This window comes from Ceratosolen solmsi, unplaced genomic scaffold, assembly GCF_000503995.2.
Source record: "Ceratosolen solmsi marchali unplaced genomic scaffold, CerSol_1.0 scaffold10, whole genome shotgun sequence".
Lineage (NCBI taxonomy): Eukaryota > Metazoa > Arthropoda > Insecta > Hymenoptera > Agaonidae > Ceratosolen > Ceratosolen solmsi.
Window position 1 is genome coordinate 16,245,634 of NW_011948412.1, and position 22,800 is coordinate 16,268,433.

The 22,800-nt window shown below is 23.3% G+C and overlaps 3 protein-coding genes across 3 annotated transcripts; 1 reads left to right on the top strand and 2 right to left on the bottom strand.

Moving 5' to 3' along the window:
* The first annotated feature begins 226 nt into the window (after positions 1-226).
* Positions 227-3,219, top strand: LOC105360787 (tubulin epsilon chain). Its single transcript, XM_011497791.1, has 9 exons — positions 227-436; positions 567-802; positions 1,010-1,125; positions 1,201-1,389; positions 1,886-2,140; positions 2,222-2,368; positions 2,430-2,579; positions 2,785-2,959; positions 3,050-3,219. Exons 1-9 carry the CDS (start codon positions 412-414, stop codon positions 3,194-3,196), a joined length of 1,440 nt encoding a protein of 479 aa, XP_011496093.1. The 5' UTR covers positions 227-411; the 3' UTR covers positions 3,197-3,219.
* Positions 3,220-4,043: 824 nt separating this feature from the next.
* Vps60 (vacuolar protein sorting 60) lies at positions 4,044-5,855 on the bottom strand. Its single transcript, XM_011497802.1, has 4 exons — positions 5,619-5,855; positions 4,874-5,191; positions 4,321-4,548; positions 4,044-4,168 (listed from the first exon to the last, which is right to left on the bottom strand). The coding sequence occupies exons 1-4, from the start codon at positions 5,685-5,687 to the stop codon at positions 4,118-4,120; spliced, it is 666 nt and encodes a 221-aa protein (XP_011496104.1). The 5' UTR covers positions 5,688-5,855; the 3' UTR covers positions 4,044-4,117.
* A 1,806-nt stretch (positions 5,856-7,661) lies between these two features.
* Positions 7,662-10,091, bottom strand: LOC105365318 (doublesex and mab-3 related transcription factor 1). The gene is made up of 4 exons (XM_011503457.1): positions 10,032-10,091; positions 9,046-9,480; positions 7,749-7,922; positions 7,662-7,666 (listed from the first exon to the last, which is right to left on the bottom strand). Exons 1-4 carry the CDS (start codon positions 10,075-10,077, stop codon positions 7,662-7,664), a joined length of 660 nt encoding a protein of 219 aa, XP_011501759.1. The 5' UTR covers positions 10,078-10,091.
* Positions 10,092-22,800: the final 12,709 nt, after the last annotated feature.

Here is a 22,800-nt window from a genome sequence, read left to right on the forward strand (position 1 = left end):
ATATTAAAAAAAATTACTTTTATTTTTTTTTTATATTGTAAATATTTAAATAAAAAGTCTGTTTTATAAAAAATCTTTGCATCATAAATCATAACTTTTATACTTAAAGTAAATAATTTTCAAATTTCAAAACAGTTTGACATGAAGTTAGCTGAAATGAATATAGCATAAAAACAAATTCGATTACACATTATATATCTTTCAGCAATAGAAGATAGAAATATTTGATAAGCCGGAAGTGTCCACGTTTTCAGACTCCTTCGAATATTTCGAATATTTCAGAATCCTTCGAATCGATATTATGCTGAGTCACAATTCTGAAAATTCCTCTTGTGCTAATTACATCTTCCAAGATTATTTGGAAAAACCTGTGATAGAGAATATTTTAAATAAATTTACTATGTGAGTAAAATGAGTCAGTTCATCACCGTACAAGGTATATAAAAATATAAAAACTTCTATAGTAAAGAAGTTTCAACTATGCTAAACATTTGTTTAGATTAATCATTAGAATAGTTCTATAAAGAGTGTCTGTACTTTAAATATTTGATGTTTTTACATTTTAGTTGGACAATGTGGAAATCAAATTGGTTCAGCCTTTTGGCCATTGACATTGCATGAGTATGGAGTACAAACGACAAGTGGAGGTGTTAACCTTCTTAAAATGTACAAAAATTATAGTAAAAATAGTAAAGAACTTTCCGATGCTTTCAGTAGCTTCTTTTATGTGCCGGATAGTCAGCAGCATAGCTTTGCATTTAAAAATGTGTCAGACTTGGAACAAGCCAAAGTTAAAGCCAGAGTATGTTACATAAAGTTATATATTTTAAATATATAAACAAAACTTATGATTTATGATTAATGTTTTTTATTATTTTTAATTTACTAAGTTTATCAATTTTAACATTTACAATAGTTTCTAGAGAATCCCTATTACTATAACTTTTCATATAATATTAAATAATTATTAGACTATTACATTATATTTTTAAATTCAATTAAATTACAGGCAGTATTAGTAGACATGGAAGATAGTGTTGTAAGTCGATTTTCTCAAGGTCCACTAAGCAATTTATTTGACCGAACTTGTACTATAACAAATTATCCAGGATCAGGAAATAATTGGTTTCTAAATTCTTATATATTTTTTTGAAAATAAAATTGTCTTCTTCCTGAACTATTAACACTTAGCTGTTTTAGGGCAGTTGGTTACTATACTCATGGCTTAGAATATTATAATAGACTGGAAGAGACTATAAGACTGATGGTAGAGAAGTGTGATTGTCTTCATGGTTTTCTATTGATGCATTCAGTAGGAGGAGGCACTGGTTCTGGTTTGGGAACTGCAACTTTAAAATTATTGGATGATGCGTATCCTCATGTCGACAGGTAAACAAATATAATAAAATCTTACATTTGTATATGTAAATACTCTGATTATCTATTATAATTTTTTGAGAATATGACTTATAATACAATTAGTATTTTTAATTTTACACAATCACTTATGGTGTTTACATAAAATAGGATTTATAATACATATATATAAAAATATTAAGACGATTATTCAATATATTGACAATATTTAATAAAACCAGTAAGATAATTTACAAAATTATTTTGAAATATACAATAATTTAAACGATTATTTAATTGATTGCATCGGCATGTATTAATTTATTGTAAAAATTATAATAATGATAATTGTTTATTATTAAATTAAGTTGTATATTATTATCAAATAATAAAAAAATATAAAATTACATAATCTGAAGTCTAAACTTTATTTTATTACATTTCATGAATAATTAATATTACAAATAAGATTATTTATATTTAATAAAATAAAATAAAAATTTTAATATTTCCTAAATTATTTTCCTAGATTTGTTTCTAGTGTATATCCTGCAAGTACTCAAGATGTTATCACAGCACCTTACAATGTTTTATTAGCTACTCGAGAATTAATTGAACATGCTACTTGTGTATTTCCTTCGGAGAATCGAGCCCTTCAAGATATGTGTAACATGTATAGAAATGGTAAAAGAGAAAATGCTGATCAGGCAAAATATAATGCTTCGTGCTTGCCATTTCAAGATATGAATAGTATTATAGTGAACATGCTTATGCACTTAACAAGGTTAAAAATACAAAAATACATTTGCGAATTTTTAACCTAATAATTTACTTAATCATAAAATACGTAAAATTTTATTTACAGTGGCTCTAGATTTTCAGGAAGTTTAAATACAGATATGAATGAGTTAGCGACAAATCTTGTGGCATACCCCAATTTGCATTATATTTTTAGTAGTATAAGTCCAGTAGCTCTTACTGCACCATACATAATAACTACAAATAACAAAAAGTAAAACTCTTAGAAAAAATTAATGAAAATGCATAATTTAATAATAATATACTTTGTTTAGATATTATGATGAATTATTTACAAATGCATGGTCCAGAAATAATCAATTAATAAAAGTTGATCCACTACAATCAAGGTCACTTATTATTGGAGCAGCACATATATATAGAGGTGATGCTTCATTAACCGATATACGAAGGAATATAGAAAGGTATCAATGTTTTAGTCTTATATCTATTCTCTTTTGATTAAAAATAATGTTTACTGTATTATTTAATTTAGTATTAAATTTTATTAGTTATTTTTTTAAATATAACAATAAATTAATTTTTATATATTGAAATAAAATTAATATATAAATTGTTTTTATTAATATAGATATAATAGATTTTTTTATTAATAAAATTATTTTGTAGATTTCAATCTAAAGCAAAGTTTACAGCATGGAGCAAAGAAGCTATGAAAGTAGGCTTATGTTCAGTTCCACCTGTTGGTCATCCAGCTTCATTATTGTGTTTGATGAATTCTACTGCCATATCCTATTTGTTCAAAGATATTATTCATCAGTTTGATAAATTATACAAAAAGAAGGTAGATTGATATAATGAATAGATTATATAAGATATTTTAATCCATGTAAATTTATTATGGTATTTATTGATTGTATAATTTTAATTGTAGGCTCATATTCATCATTATTTGCAAGTCGATCAATTTGAAAATGAAGATTTTATTGGAAGCAGAGAAAAAATCCTTAGTGTATTTGATCAATACATTAGGATTGAAAGGCAAACACCAATTAACATTTCTAGACTAGAATTGAATTAAATCTTGGTTAAATTAAAATTCAGTATTTATACTTCCAAAAAATGATTTTATAAATAAAATGTTATTTATGAATGTAGATATATGAATATAATCACTTTTAAGAATAAATTGTAATATACATTTATAATTTTTCATAAATCAAAAAATTAAATTAAAAAACAGTGCCTGTAGTCAATAACAATCCTTTATTTCTTTTCATATATTAGGTGATAAACACAAAAGTATCATTTTTTATTAAATAATTAACAACCATTTTTGAAATATAATTTTATTAGCATATGTTAAAATACAATAAAATAAAATATATTAAAATGTTAATTTGTATAAGAAAAATAAATATAATTTACAGTATCTAAGATATACAAAGATGTGATAGAATTTAAAATATTTTCTGTATCACATAGAACAAGCTTGTCTGGTGTAGATGGATTTGCAAATATGTCAAAATTTAATATCAAAGCGAAAAAAAGGTTAATTTAACTTTCAAGAATATATATACTTTATATAATTATGCTAATACTATAGTAATAGATTTAACAAAAAAGTAAAGATTTCATTAAAACATAATGTTCAACCAAAATAAAAATATGAAACATACATGAGTATTTTAGAAAATATTTTAATATTTTGTTATAAATTAAATATTGTTTCTTAATTAGACATAAATTATTATATAAATTGAATTATATTATTAAATGAAAACCATTTTTCTAAACAAATATACAATGTACCCTATTTAAAAAACAATCTCATAAATTGTGCTAAACGTAAACGTTTAATTTTCTGTGTTTTCGTTTAATCAAGTATATTGTTATTCAAGATAACTTGCTTATTCCCATGGAACTTCAAAGTATCATTGGATTTACCAAGAACAGTGTCTTTAATTAAAATAAAGCAGAAGTATATAAACAGTTGATTACTTTAACTGGCAGGTATTTGAGGTAAACCAAATTCATCTACTAAAACTCCATCCTAAAAATATTCAAATTTTTAATATAAATATATGGATAATAATGTGACATGATATTTATAAAGCATGAACTGTGAAATATCCAATATATAAAACATGTCGTTATTGATTTGTAAGAATAAAATTTAAATTTATAAAAAATCTGGAAATTTACTCTATTTGTAATGGAAGCTGCCCCAGGTTCCTTGTCAGGTGCACTAGGAGCTTTAATAGCATCATCTAAGTATGAAGTATCGGTGTCTAATGCTAAATCATCACCCAGAGCATCCAGTTCTGCAGCTAATTCATCATCATCGATATCTGGCATTCCATAGGATCGACCCATTGCTTCTTGAACTTCATCAGCTTGCTCTAACATATCAGCAAGATCATCTTGTAGATCCTAATTTAATTAATAAATTTTATTTAAAGCTTCTTTAACAGACAACAAACAATTTTATTAAAAATTTAATATTAAATTTACTGTTCTCCTTTCCAATAAAATAAAATAATAACAAATAGTTATTAATTTTTACATTATAATAATTTTTGTCAAAAATATATTTTACTATGAAATGATTGATTGAGATTAAAAGCTATTTAATATAATGAAACTGAAACATTCAAATAAGCCCAAAACATTAAATGCTATATCTTATCTAAATCTAAAATAGTTTTTTTTTAATGAATATTTTATCTTGCAAAAGTAGTATAATAATTTTTTATACCTCTATATTATCTATATTAATATTTTTGAATTCTTTTTGCATTTGTTTAACGCCATCCTTCATTGCAACAACTGTAGCTTGTGTATCTTTTAATGTTTGAGTTGTATAATTTGCTTGTTCCATATTAAATGCCTGCTGACGTAAATTGTCAACTTGTGATTCATACATTTTCCTCTGTTTAAGAACTCTAAGAGCTTTAGCTTTAACTGCATTCTTGGCTGCTCCATCACGCATTTTAGCCATTTGATCTTTAAACTTTTTCAATTCAGCATCAAGTCGGGCAATTTTTTTTTCTGCAGAATCTGCCCTACTATCAACCTATAAACATAGTTAAATTACTTCAAACTACATATTTATATCATTATATTTAATTAAAAATTAAAATAATTTCAATTCTGATCTTTATTTAAAAAATTCATTATAAAAAAGTATATAAAAAATATAAAATTGCTGAAAATTTTTATCGTACTATATATATTTATTAAGAAATAAAAATTAAAATGACTTTTATTGATAAAGGAATAAAGATATTTTAAAGAAAATTTCTTTATTTAATAAACTAATTTAAAATTAAAAATAAACTAATATAATCAATGATTAAAATCAATTAAGAAAAAATTACGATAGAATTAGAAAAAAATATAATTAAAAAATTCTTCGAGCACAAATAAAAAAATAAACATTAATTCAATTCCAGTAACCTATAACCTAAAAGAACATAGTATTCTACGAAAATGATTCTCACCCCAGCGATACAATCATTTAAACTTGGTGGAGGTTCCTTTGGTTTTGCACGACCAAATAATCGATTCATTTTTGTAAAATATTGTCAATTTAAAGAATAATTAAAAGAAAATTTCACAAATACGAACGTCACGGGTATAAGGCAGTTACTTTTTCTTTTTGGCTTTTCTACTGCAAAAGCAAAATGTCAAAATATTTCTTGTGAATACTAAACTCTTCATCTACGCATGTGCCATACTTCGGCCATTTTGTTTTTGCGCATTTAATATTCAAATAGTATAATAATGGGCGATTGTTCTGTTTACTTATGCTTGCGTCTGGTAGCGATTTCAAATGTTTTCCAATAATATTTTAAATATTCAAAATAATATAATATATAATTTTAAAAATATTTCATTAAAATATATTGATTTTCACAACATACTAACTTATAATATGAATTATTATATTTGAAATTTATAAAATTATAAATAAATAATATAGTAACTAAAATTCGACTTCGTCTATAAAAGATAAATACAGATTAAGCAATATATAGTATGTAAAATGAATAAAAAATGTATACATGTGAATATGAAATAAATATATTTTTTCTATCTACTAATATATGTAATCACTTATTAATTAAATTTATATTTTATAAAGATAGATATTTTCTGTTCTTATTCATATGTGATTAAATAAATAATAACCACAGCTGTTTATATTATAAATCTAACATCTAAATGATAATTTATAAGTAAAGAAACTTTTATAATTTTATTTATTCTTAAAATAAAATAGACTCTTAAAAAAAAATTAATTTTTAAATTTTCAAGAATTGCTGTCTAATAGTTAAAATTTTGCATTAATTGTACGTTAAACTGTACGTAAACTACAAACTGTACAAACTACTCTACGTAAACTGTACGTTTTCATAGATTTAGATACTACATTAGGTGTATAAATTAATAAATTTAACGCTAAGATTTACATTACCTGTTTTCAGTGTCATGCATAAAAATGAATTTAAGGAATTTATTGGGTAAAGACATATTTCTTTTATTAATATGTCTGTTCAATTCGCAGGATTATTTTTGAAATAAAAAATATCTTAGGAGATTTTAAAAATATTGTATAATTAAATGGTCTTAAATAATTATCAAGAAATCTAATAATTTATTTTGATTGTTAGAATAATCAATTATCAATAGTTGTTTGAAATAAACTGATCAATTTATATAATTTTTTATTAATACTAAAAATTTTGTTTATTATCATCGCTAAATATATTACAATTCATAATTGCTTTCTACATCCAATCTATTAATAATAAAACAATAATAAAATTTTGAATTCTATAAATAAAATTTAATAATAAATTTTAAAGCACTGTCTACAGAAATATTAATTAATTATAAATTAAACGCATATATAAAAGAATTTAATAATATAGGATAAAATACTTTTGCCATTACAATCACATATTTTACACGAACCTTTTTCAAAATATTAATTATTGCAACCTAGAAATTTCTGTAAACTAATTCTTTCATTAGAAAAAGTTTTTAAGAGGTAGTCAATTATTAAACAATATAATAAATGTATAACAAAAAAAGTTTCAATGTTTCTAGTTCTAGTTAATCACTTATTATTTATTACTTATAATAAATTATAGTATCATAAAATTTAAGAATTCAATATTATTTATATTAACTTCAATGTTTTATATTAAAGTACTATGTAGGTTAATATAATAAGAATTTTAGTACCATTTTCAAAATTTTTTTTTTTTTTTTTTTTTTTGGAACATTTGTTAATATGCAGTTAAAATTGATTTTGCAGTATCTTAAAATGAGTACAAAATATGCAAATACAATAATCGATTGATGAATACTTTTATTTTTCATTTTGTCTTTTCGAAAATTTTAATTAAATTCGTTGATAAAGAAAGATAAATTTGGAACATATCAACACATGAATTAATACTAAATTTTTATGAAATTTTTACTAGATCAATTAATAATCACATGATTTAATCGTCATTTCCTTCCAATAATAGATTCTACGCTAAAAGAAATTTTCAATTTTTTATTCACTCGTGCATCGCCATTATTCTTATGCAATGATTCGTAAGGATATTTGAAATCACATGTGCCGTCATTTAAATGTGATGTTATACTTGGTGTATTTGCTATACATGAAAACAAAGGTATTTGTGGATACGTTGAACATGTATTATGAAATTTAATTAACGATTTGCTCTGTTTATTATTCTGATCAGTCTCTGTCATTATAATTGATCTTGAGACATAGTCTGGATGATCTGAAACAAATCCAAAATCTAACTTTAATCTATTAAATCTATTAATAATTATCTAATATATTATAATTGTAATAATAAATATATTTGTTCTTCTGTTCATATAGAATGAAAAGTCAAAAGATTTGGAAGTCAAATTTGGAAATAAAAAGAAATCCTTTGAATGGAATAGTAATAAATAATTGTAGAAATAATAATCATATGATAAAATCATAAGATTTTAAGATGAAATAATCATATTCGTAATAAAATAATGTTCCTTAATAACTTCATAGATATTAAGCATCAAACCATTATAAATATTTTAAAAATATTAGTAATCGCAACGATATTAATAATTTAAAAATATTAATTTGTAATATCCTAAAGCTCAATGATTATCCAATTATTACACAATTATAATATTTATTGAATTTAGCTCGATTTATAGAAAAATATTATAGAAATATATTGTATCACTAAACTGCTTATATTATAAACAAGAGATTCAAGTGTATGAATATAGTTATTGTATAAATTGATTATAATTTATTTGTGTGTGAAAATTCATAAACAATTATATTTAAAAAATAAAATAAAATTTTTGTAGAATTAAAATAACGTCATAAATTTCGATGATATATTTCAAAATAAATAGTAATATATATTTTTCTTCTATATGTGGTACTTAGTTTTATATAATTCAAAAAGACAACGCATGTTATCTTCACACATTAAATACAAGTAATATTTATAGAAATATATTTCTGATGACATTAATATTTTATTACTATATTTATGTAACATGTATAATTATAGTAATTATAATAGATAGATATGCTCATTTATAACAAAATGTTACATAAATTATAAAATATCAACACTTTAATAAATTATTTAAAAAGGTCCAAATAAATCTAATCTAACATTTAAGATAATGTTATTATGTTATTTAAAAAAATATGGGTTTCAAGTATAATTCAATTACAAACGATAATTTCATTTTATAAAATAAACATTATACACCAATTCACAATAGACTCATACTCTTAAGCAATTAAAAAATTATATAATTGTGCAGGTAATGTCTTGCAATCGACAATGTAATGATTAGTATTTGTAAAAGAAATCCGTGAACCTGTCATACCAGGAAGATTATTCAAGATACGAATGTCTTGGTTGACGTTTTTCTGTCCAGGATGCCGATCCAGCTGTACCCTATGGCGCTCAAAATTCCGAAGTCTGCGTTGATAAGCTGCTATTGCCCTCTGTCGATTCTGGACATGATTATACTTTCCAGTGTCGTTCATAATAGTTGTCCCTAGGGATACCCTGGCTCCTTCCAGGTTGTCTCGTGCCTGTTGCTGTCGACGCAACGCCACTTGAGCTGCCATCACTCGTTGCCTCTCGACCACCAGCAGACAACAAGGACAGTGACAGTTCTTCCACGTGCATAGCCGTTTGTGGCCCTTTAATTCCGATACGACTCCATGGTTACGACACCTGGCGCACTTTGGGCTACGCGTGCGACATGGTGGAGAGACAATGACTTCTTCTACCAAGTCGGACGATAATCCTTTGTCTACCAACACATAATTCAATTCAATAATTTGCTAGAACCGATGGAAAAAATCGTGCATTCGTTTTATTTCAAATTGTTTTGTATTCTGATAATTAATATTATGATTATTCATTCGCATATATGATAGGGAGTTAGCTGTATAAATAATTTCTCGAATAAGACTTTATAATATAAAATTAATTAAGTCGAGAAATGTATAGATTTGTATTAAATGATTACATTAAAAAAAAATACTATGTCTGAACAAATATAATTTTTATATAAAACATTTTTTTGTTTAAAACAAATAATTGTATTTCATCATAACATTAAAAAAATAAAGAAAGAAGGAAAGAAAGAAAGAATGAAAATTGATATAAAAATAATAAACTAATAAGTTCATAGGATTTAATATTTACGAGAAATTTCTTTAATTATCTTTCATAAGATTTTATTCCCATTAAAATAATTTCTGCATTTCACTGAATCATAATCTTCATCTTAACGGTAATTAAACATTTAGTAGAAAATTTCCTTATTTTACACTTAATAAAATGATGATAACGACTGACCTCCAATTTGAAAATTTGATGTACCAGCATCGCCATGACTTTTCATTGTAATACACTTGTAAATCTTTATCGTAAATAATAAATTGTAAATACTCATATAGGCCCCGACGCTAAGCGTTACAGCAGCCAAAATCGACTGCTGGTGGGCTTTGTAAAAGCACAAAACCGATCTGGCATTTTAATCCCTGACACGCCCATCTAATTTGTAGCCGTCGACAGTAATGGTTTTATTGGTGCTTTATGTTAAGCACCCACAGCTAAGCCACGCCTACGTCCGACCAATCCAGAAAGGGATAGTCCGACAATTACCAGATATGAAACGCAGTGGTCTGGCATTTTAATGTCTATGTCTACGATCGCCATTTTATCGAAAGGTGTGAGTATCGAAATTGTATTGAAAATGGTGATGGAATAGTATGAAGGTTTTCTTATTATCGTTTGGACCGTTCAATTACAATTTCTAATACAAATATTGTTTAAATAAATGGTGTGTAGTTTTTTTTTATCAAAGAAATTTTTCTGTCAATCATATCAATCACTCTTTAAGAAAAAAAATAAAAAATTTGTATCTTTATCAAATTTAGACTTTTACAACAAGGATAAAATAATCCATTATTGGATATATGAAAGTTCAAGTTGCAATTATACATTTGCTCAAAATTTTATTCTCAATTCTAGTTTTATTTAGATAAAATTAATTTATCAGAAACATTTCAAAATATACTTGAAGCATCATGCGAAAGTAGAAATAGTAATAGAATTGTTATCATATAACTATATAGAAAATATTATAAATTATTATCTTATTCATAGTATTCAATATTTTGAATTCGATTACGATATTTACCAAAATAATATTAAAGTAATTTGATAAATTGTAAATTACACAGTAAATACACGTTTAAGCTACAATCATATTAAAAATATCATTATGAATAGACTTATTTTATAAAAGTTGTACAATACATGTAGTATCAAATTAAATAAATGATTAAACAAATTAGAATTAAATAATTTCACTAAGTATAACACGAATGCAATACAAATATGTCTTCGATCATACGTACTTATTAATACAAACGACTAGGTTATTAAAAAAAAGTTCTTTATTTATTTTTGTATTTGTTATTTTTTTGTATTAGTGTAATTTTGTATTAGTTCTTTATTTATTTGCTACCGTATTGAGAGGCAAACAATATTTTAAAATGATATATATTTTCTATAATTTACAACCTTTTTTAACCACTGTAATTTATTTGTCAATTATTTCGTAAAATGTAAACATTCACATATTTTGTTTTCATTTTATATTATTTTGACAACAATATTTTTATTTGCATTAATTATTGCAACTTCTTATTCGCATATTATATTTAGGAACTGATACTTTCGGTTCACAACGATTGATACTAAAAAATATTAAAGATAAAAGAAGACTGATGCTACTTTACTGTCAAATATTGATTTATTAAAATTAATAGTAGGTTGTAATAATTTGCAATTTATTGAATAATATTTATACATATTTATTCCATAGAAGTTTATTGCAAGCATATATATATATATTTTTTAATTTAAATGACGTTAAATAATTTCATAAAATAAAGTAATAAAAAATTTAATAATGATACATTTTCATTGAAAAAATTGTTGAATAATTTTCATAGATTTGGTTCAGATACAATATGTCTTAACGAAACAAAATTGTATATTAATTAATATATTTATTTATATATTAGTAAAACATAATCTAATTATAAATGATTTAGATTTTTACATATTAAACATGATAAAGAATGATATCATCTTTCTCTTTTTTTCTTGAAATATACAAGCATGATGTGTATCGGAAAAATTTAGTTTTTAATTTAATTTATAAAATCATCATTATCTATAAGCATTTAATAGAAATCAGAAAATTTGGTTCTTACATATACTTTCTTTCACACACACACACACACACTCTCTTAAATAACATCGAATTTGTATATTTACTTATTTGATTTTTGTTTCTATGATTTCAGTTCGTTTTTTGTTTTTTAAGCACTCATTAATCTATAATATGATATTATATAATAATATAATATCAAATAATATAATATAATATAAAATAATACAATATAATAATCATAAAATATAAGGTATGTTTGAATTGCATTATGAAGTTAATTATATTATAGATATTTAACAAAATTTAAATTAGTCATCTTAAATTTATTGTGTCACTGTGTTAATAATAATTTAGTTATTGTTAATTAAATTATTTTCCTAAATTAAATTTTCGATTTCCTAAATTTTCGAAAATTATAAAATGTGTCGTTAATAATGTTATTTAAAAAATGTAATGAACCTCGAATGTTAAGAGTTTTATATTTTATTTTATATATTTAAATAAATTTAGATTATAAAAATATTCGTTAAATTAATAATTCATTTTTAGCATGTTTTAATTAATATAATATTAATTAATATAAATAAATCAATATAAATAAATTAATATGATTTTTTAACTTATTCCAATGATGGCCTTTCAAAATAGAAGCATTGAAATTATTTGATGGAGTATTGAATATACAGTATTGAATGTTTCATTATATTTGTAAAAATAAAACAATCAAGCAATTGTATTAGTATAAAATAATAGTAATAATGTGATATTCACATTTTTAATTTAAATTTAAATATAAATATTTAAAATATATTTAAAATAAGGTAAAATTTTAAGTATTGAATTTCGTTTTAATTATTAATTACAGAAATCAAACTAGTTTTAATGAAAATGACTAATTTTCATATATAATATTAATTTCTATTTATTTCTAATGCTCAATATAATATTTAAAAATAAACTATAAAAATAAAATAATTTTATTATTAAATCTATAAATCTTATTTTACAATAATGCAAATAATTTATAGTTTCATTGTATATAGGCTTTTTGGCATACGTATATATGAGTTCATATTTTTGTAATGATAAATATAAATTTGTAGTAAGTTATAAAGTATATCTTAGAAGTTGCCGCAACTAAAGAAATTCGAAGGAAACGAGAAAAAGTGTCATTTTTCCGGAAGAAGAAAAGAAAACAATATCATCTATATGTTATGCATATCGCAGATAACTCATGCAGGATACGGATTTACATTATTTACTTCTTTCCAGAAAAGAAATACTATTTTTAAAGAAAATCCTGTATTTATTATTACCAAAATAATTTTATGATTTGTCTCTTATTATAATTAATTACTCTCTGGCTTATTTCATATGTTACTGGACGTATATCCCTTATGCTCTATGTATAAAAATCCTGTTAATTTTATATATCACGATATATAAATATTCATATTATGTTTAAATAAAATATTTTTTAATGAATTGTTTTATTTAAATTAATTAAAAATAAGATTAATAGTCTTATCTTTAAGTTCACATTCTTTAATTACAAAAGCATTATTTAACCATTTTATAAATCATTGTAGAAAAAAAAACTTTGAAAAATCAGAATAAAAATTTCATAATAATAATACAATTTTTATATTTAAAATGTATTTATACAATATTAAATATTGGCTTATAAATAAATTAAATATTGTATGTACTGATTATAAATGCTATAATAAGATGGGTATTACCAATAATATTATAATAAGTAGATATAATATTTTAATATATTATTATAAATTTCAATATATGATTTGATATATTGAATCCAATAATTTCGATATATTAATCGAATTAAAATTTATTTGATAAATGTAAAGAATAAATGAGAAGATAAACATTAAAAAAAATCTTTTTTGTAATAATGGCATATTTATGATGAAATACTTATTAAATCGATAATTTAAATAATACGTTAATAGTTATAATAATTTGTTATAGGTTAAAGTAATAAATTTTTATAGTTTATGAAAAAACTATTTTTATATTATAGTATTATTTTAGCATTTTAGGTACTTTAGACATAAATTTTCAAAATACTTTTTATTTATTATTAAAATTAGAATAATTATTGCACATTATTATCAATAATGAAACTTTAAGGAATCTATTTTACTCAATTTTTTAAAACAATACTGATTTTTACATATTAAAAAAAAATTAAATTAATCACGCAGTATTAATTACGTCGTATTAGTGATTCTTTCTAAATGTAAAATATTAACTAAAATTCTAAATATAAAATTCAATTTCTGTAAAATATAATTTTCTTACTTTTGTATCACAGGATTATGTTAATGTGAAATAGTATAACTACTATATTGGTGTATAATAATATATTAATAGTTTGAAATAAATATATTAATATAATATACTTATAAGTATTTTAATTCAAATTTTTCTTGGATAGTACATTTATTTTAAATTTAATTGTAGGGTTTGTACGTTTAATGTTATATTATTTATTAATATTATTTACTTTATAGAATATTTTATGAAAAATCAAAAGTACATAAATGAATATCTATGCCTAAGTAATTAACTAGTCAGGGGTAATTATGCGAGAAGTTAAGATTAAAAAAATACAAGTACGGATAACTCGTAACTTTTAATTTAGTTGTTGTTTTACCAAGATGTTTAAAACCCATTTGGCATATAGCCGAATGTTATCAAGGCGTAGTTAATATTAGGCTGAAGTTGAGGATCTGTTTTTATAGCACATGAGACTGCAGATGCACGGATGTGTATGCGCACTGAAACTGTATGAATGTTTTTATAAAGTTGTCGCTCTTCCACGCGCATCCCTTCATTACTGTAAAATCGTTTCGTTTCTTTAAGTCAAACAAAATGCATTCGCGCATGTCTTGTACAGATCAGTAACAGTGTTCTTTACTATTATTTTAGGTCAGACACAAAGAACATAGGTTTATGTATACAATTGTCAGCACTTCAATTCTGAACCTTTTAATTCTTGGCAGTTAATACCAATCGCTATGTTAAATAAAATGACAATACCATTTTTAAATCTAATTTAATAGAACAAAATATGCAAATATAACTAAATCTGTAAATCAAGTGTATGTTACAAAAAAATATCTCATTTTACATTTTTTCATGTACAAGTCCACCTGCACACAAACTCTCAGACAGTTAACAAGCGTTTCTATCTTGTATATCTTGTAGCATATGTTAAGAACTCGATTGGCAACTTCATTAAAACTACAATCTTACACTTTTTCTAAACAAAAATATAAGATTAGATTATTTCTTTAATTATATTATGTATAATCTTAATAAAAAGTATAAACAAGTATAAACTATTTTATGCCATTTATCTAACGAAACTCTTAATCGATTAATTGAAAGTACGACTATTTTATGTTCAATAGGAATAAAATTCATTTAATTTATTTAATGTATTATTATTCATTCAATGGATGTGATTGTGAAATCAAAATTTATATACAATACTTAAAAATTGTTTCCCTCCTATTTTCTGTTTCGTATTTTTGTTATAAAATTAGATAAAATTCTAATAAAATTAATAGCACAAACTCATTATTAATAAACTATATCAACATTTATAATTATCGACATAAATAATTTATTAACTATTTATATCTTTATGCTTAAAATATTTATAATACGTGTATTATTAGCATCTCCTCAATAAGAAATATTGACAAATACATGTAATAAATACATCTTATGCTAGAGCAACTACATTTATTATGTAAAATTATAAATAACAATTTTCGGGTATTATTTTTTTCATTGATTTTTCATCAAAGTAATAGGTTTTGACGAAATTTCATTTAATAGTCGTAGTTTATATTCTGTTATGCTACAGTGCAACTTCATGTAGTAAGAAACACTATTATTTTAATTCTTGGAAAATATTGTTTTTTTAACATATGGAGAATATGTCTTGTTTGACTCACCCTCGATTAAAAAAAAAATCTTTCACTCGCTGCTTCGTTTCGCTCACTGAGATCAAAGATTTTAAATATAGTCTTTGTAATACGTGATACTTTTCAATGGCAAGTAAAAAATACGAAGAAAAATGAGAAATTTCGTAGCAGTTGCAATATAGGAAATCGAATGGGAGAATGTTAATGAATGAAAAACAAGAAATGCATGAATGATTTTTTTACTTTGACATGACTTTGCATGTGAAGCATGTTGCGGTTTGATCCGATCGAAATTGATGCGATATATATTGTTATTTTTAGTCGTTTAATATTCAAAACCATTTGAGTTTATTTGCTTGTAATATTATATTATAAAAATGTTTTTGTCCGTCGTACATTACTTTGAAATAATATTTTAACTGTAATAAATTAAATTTATATTCATAAGGACTATCTTTATTTTAAAATAATGTTTTATTGTAATTTCTAGTATTGAGGGAGAATATTGGGTAAATCTAAGGTTATGCCAATATCGACAAAATTATTGCTACAAATAATACTTTACCTGATCATCTGCTAACATTGAAATGCCACATTGTACAGAACACTTTGGATGGTATATTGGAAAATTTCTTATCGGATTCACGGGCATGTTATTTCTTTATTTTGGATATTTTAAAAAAACGTATGGTTATATTTTCTTCAGAACTTTAAACTACACACGTAAGTGGTAATTAAAAGATGAAAAATTCTATTTAGTTTTATTTTTAGGAATGTAAAAGGCAAAAACCCTACAAATGATAAAAATTTAATTAAACAAGCAAAAAAGTGAGTAATGTTGGCCGTACGAGCATTAATTAGATATGCGCCTTAACAACATATAATTGTACACAATTTATATTAAGACTAAGAAGCATATAAAAATTTACTGGCCTTAATCAGGATCTTAATATTTTATTTAACTACCTGTACTATATATCATTCGTGATTATTCAAGTTTCTTCAAGCTACAATAAAATGTCGTTTTTCAGTTTTTATATAAATTGTTTACAAAACATAATTTATTTGGAATAAAAAAATTATTATATTATTGTTGTAAATATGAATTTTTTATTAGCCTAATTTACAAATTGCTTTATATAAAAATTATGTTTATATTATTCTCTTCTGTAAAAAAAAAATTTTAAAAAAATATATATAGAAAAATTAATTCGATATCATGCAAATTAATGTAAAATGTACTCAAATATATTATTGAAAATTTTTAACAAAGATTAATAAAGTGACCTGCTTTTGCATCGTATGGCCAACAATTATTTTTATCATAAAAATTGTTTATGTAAATCTAATGATTTAGTATTAAATATTGTCCAGCAAAGAAAAAAATATTATTAGATAAAGGTAATTTATATATTTATCTTACTTATTCAATATTTCAATTATTCCAATTATTCCAATGCATTAAGATAATGTTTTTTTTTAACTTGTATAGAGTGTAGTGTAACAAGCAAGACAAACGTGGAACTATCAAAGACCGAACGTAAGTTAATTAATTTTCCTTTTTTTGCAATATTGATTCAACATTATTGCAACAATTTATATCATGTTATACAAATGTTTTGTTTACACTCAAACCTCATATATTTTACGTCAAAATTGGAGTCAGAAATTTAATATAAAAATATTTGCTGTCTATTAAAAGATAGAATAATATATCCAAAATCGATACAGTTTTTACATTACTAAATAATTATAATATTGAACATTATTTTTGTAAATAACTTACTAATAAAATGATATATAAATAAGTTAATAAAAATCAAAAATTGGCTTTGTAATGTTGAATCGTGATTGCGTGTACGACAAGTAAAATACATTTATTTGAGAAATGAAAATCTACTCGTTGTTTAATATAGAATTTATATATTTTGAAAAATATATCTTAAAATTTGATTTCTGAAAATTTATGATTTTTGAATTTAATTTACATTATATTTGTAATTTATATAATTATAATAATTAGCTTTATTTTATTATAGCAGCTAGAAAAATGTATATTTTAAAAATCTGTAGAATATATAAATGTAAATAAGAGATAAACTTCTCTCAGATCTTTTACAATTTTTACTCAAACATTGTGATATTGCTTTTATTTATGCATCTTTTATAGTTTATTTGAATTTTTTATACTATTGAATTACAGCTTTAGAAACGTGTCAAACTACAGAGGATCAAAGTACAAGAATTTTATCAAAATCAATCTCTACATATACAAATTTTGGTTGCTATCATGTGGACGGAATTATTGGAAGTAACCGTAAAGACATTAAACCAGTCAGTGAATAAAAGCATAATCATTAATTATTTGTTTTTAGTAATATGAGAAGAAAATTAATCTATTTTATACTTTTTAATAATATAATTGTTTATTAAGATGCATTTGTTTATTTTTCAAACGATTTTTATTTAGAGTAATTTTCATTTAGTGTACAATAAAAATAAATTGTAAATAATTTTAATTACACTTTTTATTATTTTACTCAGCAATTTAAGAAACAAGAAATTAATCAAGTCAAATTTGATGTCCAGGATAGACGAGATGATTATCATCCATATTATAAAATACGACACACGTGTAGAGTGAAACCCCATATGAATTCATACGCTATATTCACAGAACGAACGAAGAAAGCCTATCAAAAATACAGAAAGTCCTCGAAATTGGATTCTTGCTGCGGAGTGTTAAAAAACTGTGATAGGGCTGTCATTTCCAATTATGATACCATAAAATCGAATTCTTTGGAAGGTGACCGTTTCGAGTCGATTGAAGAAATGGAAATGAAGTTTTGTGAGACTCTTTTGAATCTCGATAAGCTGAGTAAACGATTCGTCCAATCGACGACAAAGCTTCTGGATACTACCAAAACTTCAAAGACAGTTCGTATCTATATTTTACATTTAGGAAATCGTTTCTTTTCAATCGAAGCACCTTATTATACACAAAAATTTATGAACTATAATATTATTATTTCAAATATTCGTTTCTTCAATAGAAAACAATGTTATCTCTAATATATATAAGTATTTAATTATCAATGTATTTGAATTGAAGAATTGATTTCTGTGTGATTTTGTATGCTCGGAAACAGGTGAAAAACAGATTTCGTTGAAAATGCAATATTAAGATTTTATAAAAGTTGATACATAAATCTATGGCATTATTAATGAAATCACTATTTTAAATTAGCTGAAAATATTTTTGTGCAAAAAATGGGTAGAATTTGCATAGTAAATATAAATACATAATAATTAGTAAATAAAAATTACATAGGTGAAATAGCCAAATGCACGTTGTTTTGTAAGTTTAAATGTAACAAAATATTTTAATAAAGCAACAATTTCAATTTATAAAAAAATTATCTAAATTTATTCTGGAATATATATATATATATATATATATATATATATATATATGACATTAAGATATTAGTGTATTTATATTTTAAATAATTAAAAAATATATTAAATGAATAATATTTAAAATATAGTATGAAAATTGAAGTCGAATGACATGATTTTATAAATTAATTTTTGTTTTAATTTTTTATGATATCTTTGACCAGGATATTATTTCATCACTGATAAATATCGTTGTAAAATTAAAAAAATGAATAGAATATTAAATCAATACATATTATTAATTTTTACTGTCACTACATAGTTGAACGTAAAAATTTAATAATATATAATAATAAAGAATATTTATATAGGATAATAATTGTGAAGGAATATATAATTATAATTAATTTTAAATATCTGAAATTTGTAAATGTCAGTATTTTATAAAATATGTAAATCAAAATTAAATTTTTTTAGTCATCAATGGAATGTTGCTCTCTTTGTTCGAAAAAATTAAATTTTGTCAGTCATACTCCATCAAAAAATATACAAGTTTTGTCAGGAAGGTGCGTTCCTCATTTTATTGATAGAATAATGTATTGTCCTTCAAGAAATCACGGAGAAAAGAAAAAATTAAACAGTACACAAGTAATTCATTATTATAAAAAACGTATCAATTAAATCAGTAATGATAAAATCACAAAGGCATTGGCCTAATTACTTATCAAAAAGTACGATTAGAATATGATTATAAATTTTTAAAAATATTATTTAAATGCATATAAAAAATTTTAAATAATATGTACTCCTTTTTAATGCGAAAGCAGTCGAGATGAAACATTAAAACAAAGTTCGTATATTATAAAACTTTTAAAAAATTAAATTTTATTGATATGACTTTTTGACATGTTTTTTAGTTGTCTTATTTAATAATAAAGATATAATTAAGCTTCATTAAAAATATAGCAAAATATTTTAGTTTCTTGCTGTTTTATTTTTATAATTAAATGAAAAGTATGAAATCGGGAAATTTCGATATTTTCACTTTAAATATCCATTATTACATTGTTTACATTGAAACGTATTCGATTGCACAGTTCTTGTGGTAATGACATTTAGATTCATTCATTCGATATGTATTTCAAATTGCAAAATTATATTTTTGTGATCTTTACTAACGTCATGAATTAGACATTAATTTCTTAATAAAACCTGGTTGTAAAAAATCTAGCTTTAGTAAATGAGTGGCACCAGTATGGTATCATAAATTAAAACTAAAATTTATGAGACTGCCACATTTTTTTTATTAATTTTTTAATTTAAACAAGTTATCTATTAATATTTTAATTAAATTTTTAATATAAACATTTATTATGATTATAATTTCTGTTAATTTATTTGTTGAACAGGTTCAAAATAATATTGATAAGTGCAACAGGAGAATATGGAAAAGTCAATGTGCTTGTACCAAGATGAAAGACATATTATCTGAAAAAGTATTAATAACTCCAGTTATTTCGAGTAAAAATAATCTATTACATAAAATAATTTTTATTTAATTTGAAAATGTAGGAAACTAATTTTTAAAAAATTTATTTCAAACGATTTAAAAATTCAATGTTTTAAAGTTTAAAATCTTAAATTATCAAAAAATTATTAATAATTATAATTTAGATAATAGTTAGAATACATCATTTCTTTTTTATTTTTATTAATAAAGTTAAATTTTAAGTTAAAGTATTTCAATTTAAAGTTTTTGAAAAAAAATTTAGTTATATAATAGGGTAATATTAATATTAAATATAGAAGTTCTACTTTAATTAATTTTAATTATTTCAATAACACTTAATATTAAGTAAAAAATACAAATAGAAAATATTTTTGAATAAGGTAATGATTTTATAATAATAATATTTAAATATTAAAATATTTGCCGATCTAAAAATTAAATATATGTGTTTATAAAATGAAATTTCAAATTAAAATTACATTCAAGTTTATAAAGATTTATAATTAATTATTAGTTAAATTTGTTTAAAAATATAGTTTACTTCTTTTTGAGATAAAATAGCTGATAAGCAGTTACACAATATATTCAATAGTAACGAAACAAAAACCAAACAAAAAAAACGGAACAAAAAAAATGAAAATTGCATTAGATAATTTTTCAAAATCCTTAAGATTTAAAAATGAATTCCGATGAGTCAAATAACTGGGAATTAATTTTTATTTAATAAAAAGTTAGTAATTAGTTATTATTATTATTAATTAGTCGTTCATAGTAATTTTTAAGTTTGCATAGTTACTTGTATTGTTTATATACAGTTGTACTTTCTTATTACTCAATTTATTTCAGATAAATTTGTCATGAAATAAAATTATAATCTATTTAAATTTTTTATTAATAAATCATCAAATTATACATGAATGTAATTTGCAAGTAAATATAAATTTGAAATGGGATATATATATATTATTGAAATGAGTTTAATAAATATGTTTACAACATTTTGAGATGCAATATATAATGTATAAACTAAAGATATTATTGATAATTTTACATAAATGAGACAGAGAGCGAGAAAGAGAGAGAGAGAGAGTATAACAATAAGTATAACAAGAAGATAAGTGAAAAGTCAAAATAAACAAAAGAGCAAAAGAATGGGGAGTTCGCACGTAAATAGATAATATTTATGTAGCTTATGTCCAGAAAAATACAAAAATAAGAAAAACTGTTTTGCCAATATAGGCTTAAATTTTCACGAAGTGTAATGTAAAAAAATGAACGAGAAATATTATTAGAAACAATAGCTTAGATTGGAGAAATATTGTTAGAAACAATCATGTCTGTCTTTAATATTGTAACATTAAAAATGATCGTTTCCGTAATAGATACTACACAGGCTAAGTTTCATTTTTTCTGTAACAATAATTGAATAGCGATTTTTCCCAATAGCTCGCATAATAAACTTCAACCATCACTTTGCACCGGAGTGGGTGCCCGCCGAGTCCGACTAACCGCCAGATTGGCCAAAGCCATAATAATCGCGCCTTATAGCTTGACGCGCACAGCGCATATCGAGATAAAGAGAGTCATTCTAGACGTCTTTTTTACAGAGATCAAGCTACATGCGGAGCCGCGACGTCTTTCGTCGGTTGTGCGCAGCCAGCGGGAAGCCGCTCGCGTGAGAGATCAAGATACATAAGGAGCCGCGAGAAGCGTTGACGAGGTGAGAGTCACGTCGTTAAATTATTATCGCTTGGGAGAGGACGGTCAGGAGGCGAAAACTCCAAAACTCAATTAATACGCGTCCAGGCGGCGGCTTGACGGGTCTATAAGTGGAAACCGCCCTGAGAATGACATTCTATGTATAAGTACGCGTATGCGCGTGCATGGACGTTCTAACGAGGCAATGTGCGGTTGCGAGCCAGCCAAGTTGTTCCTTTCAAATTGGATAAATAAAATAGAAGAGGCGCTTCTTGGATTTCATGTGTTGTGTCGTTTTAAATAAGACCG

Bases quoted from the DNA above. Each gene is read 5' to 3' on its own strand.
- LOC105360787 (XM_011497791.1), top strand. From the start codon at position 412: ATGAGTCAGTTCATCACCGTACAAG. The intron at 437-566 runs GTATATAAAAAT...TTTACATTTTAG, and splicing joins TCAGTTCATCACCGTACAAG to TTGGACAATGTGGAAATCAA. The intron at 1,126-1,200 runs GTTTCTAAATTC...TAGCTGTTTTAG, and splicing joins CCAGGATCAGGAAATAATTG to GGCAGTTGGTTACTATACTC.
- Vps60 (XM_011497802.1), bottom strand. From the start codon at position 5,687: ATGAATCGATTATTTGGTCGTGCAAAACCAAAGGAACCTCCACCAAGT. The intron at 5,192-5,618 runs GTGAGAATCATT...CTATGTTTATAG, and splicing joins TAAATGATTGTATCGCTGGG to GTTGATAGTAGGGCAGATTC. The intron at 4,169-4,320 runs GTAAATTTCCAG...GAATATTTTTAG, and splicing joins CAGCTTCCATTACAAATAGA to GATGGAGTTTTAGTAGATGA.
- LOC105365318 (XM_011503457.1), bottom strand. From the start codon at position 10,077: ATGAAAAGTCATGGCGATGCTGGTACATCAAATTTTCAAATTGGAG. The intron at 9,481-10,031 runs GTCAGTCGTTAT...ATGTGTTGGTAG, and splicing joins ATCAAATTTTCAAATTGGAG to ACAAAGGATTATCGTCCGAC. The intron at 7,923-9,045 runs GTATGACAGGTT...GATTTGTTTCAG, and splicing joins TATCTTGAATAATCTTCCTG to ATCATCCAGACTATGTCTCA.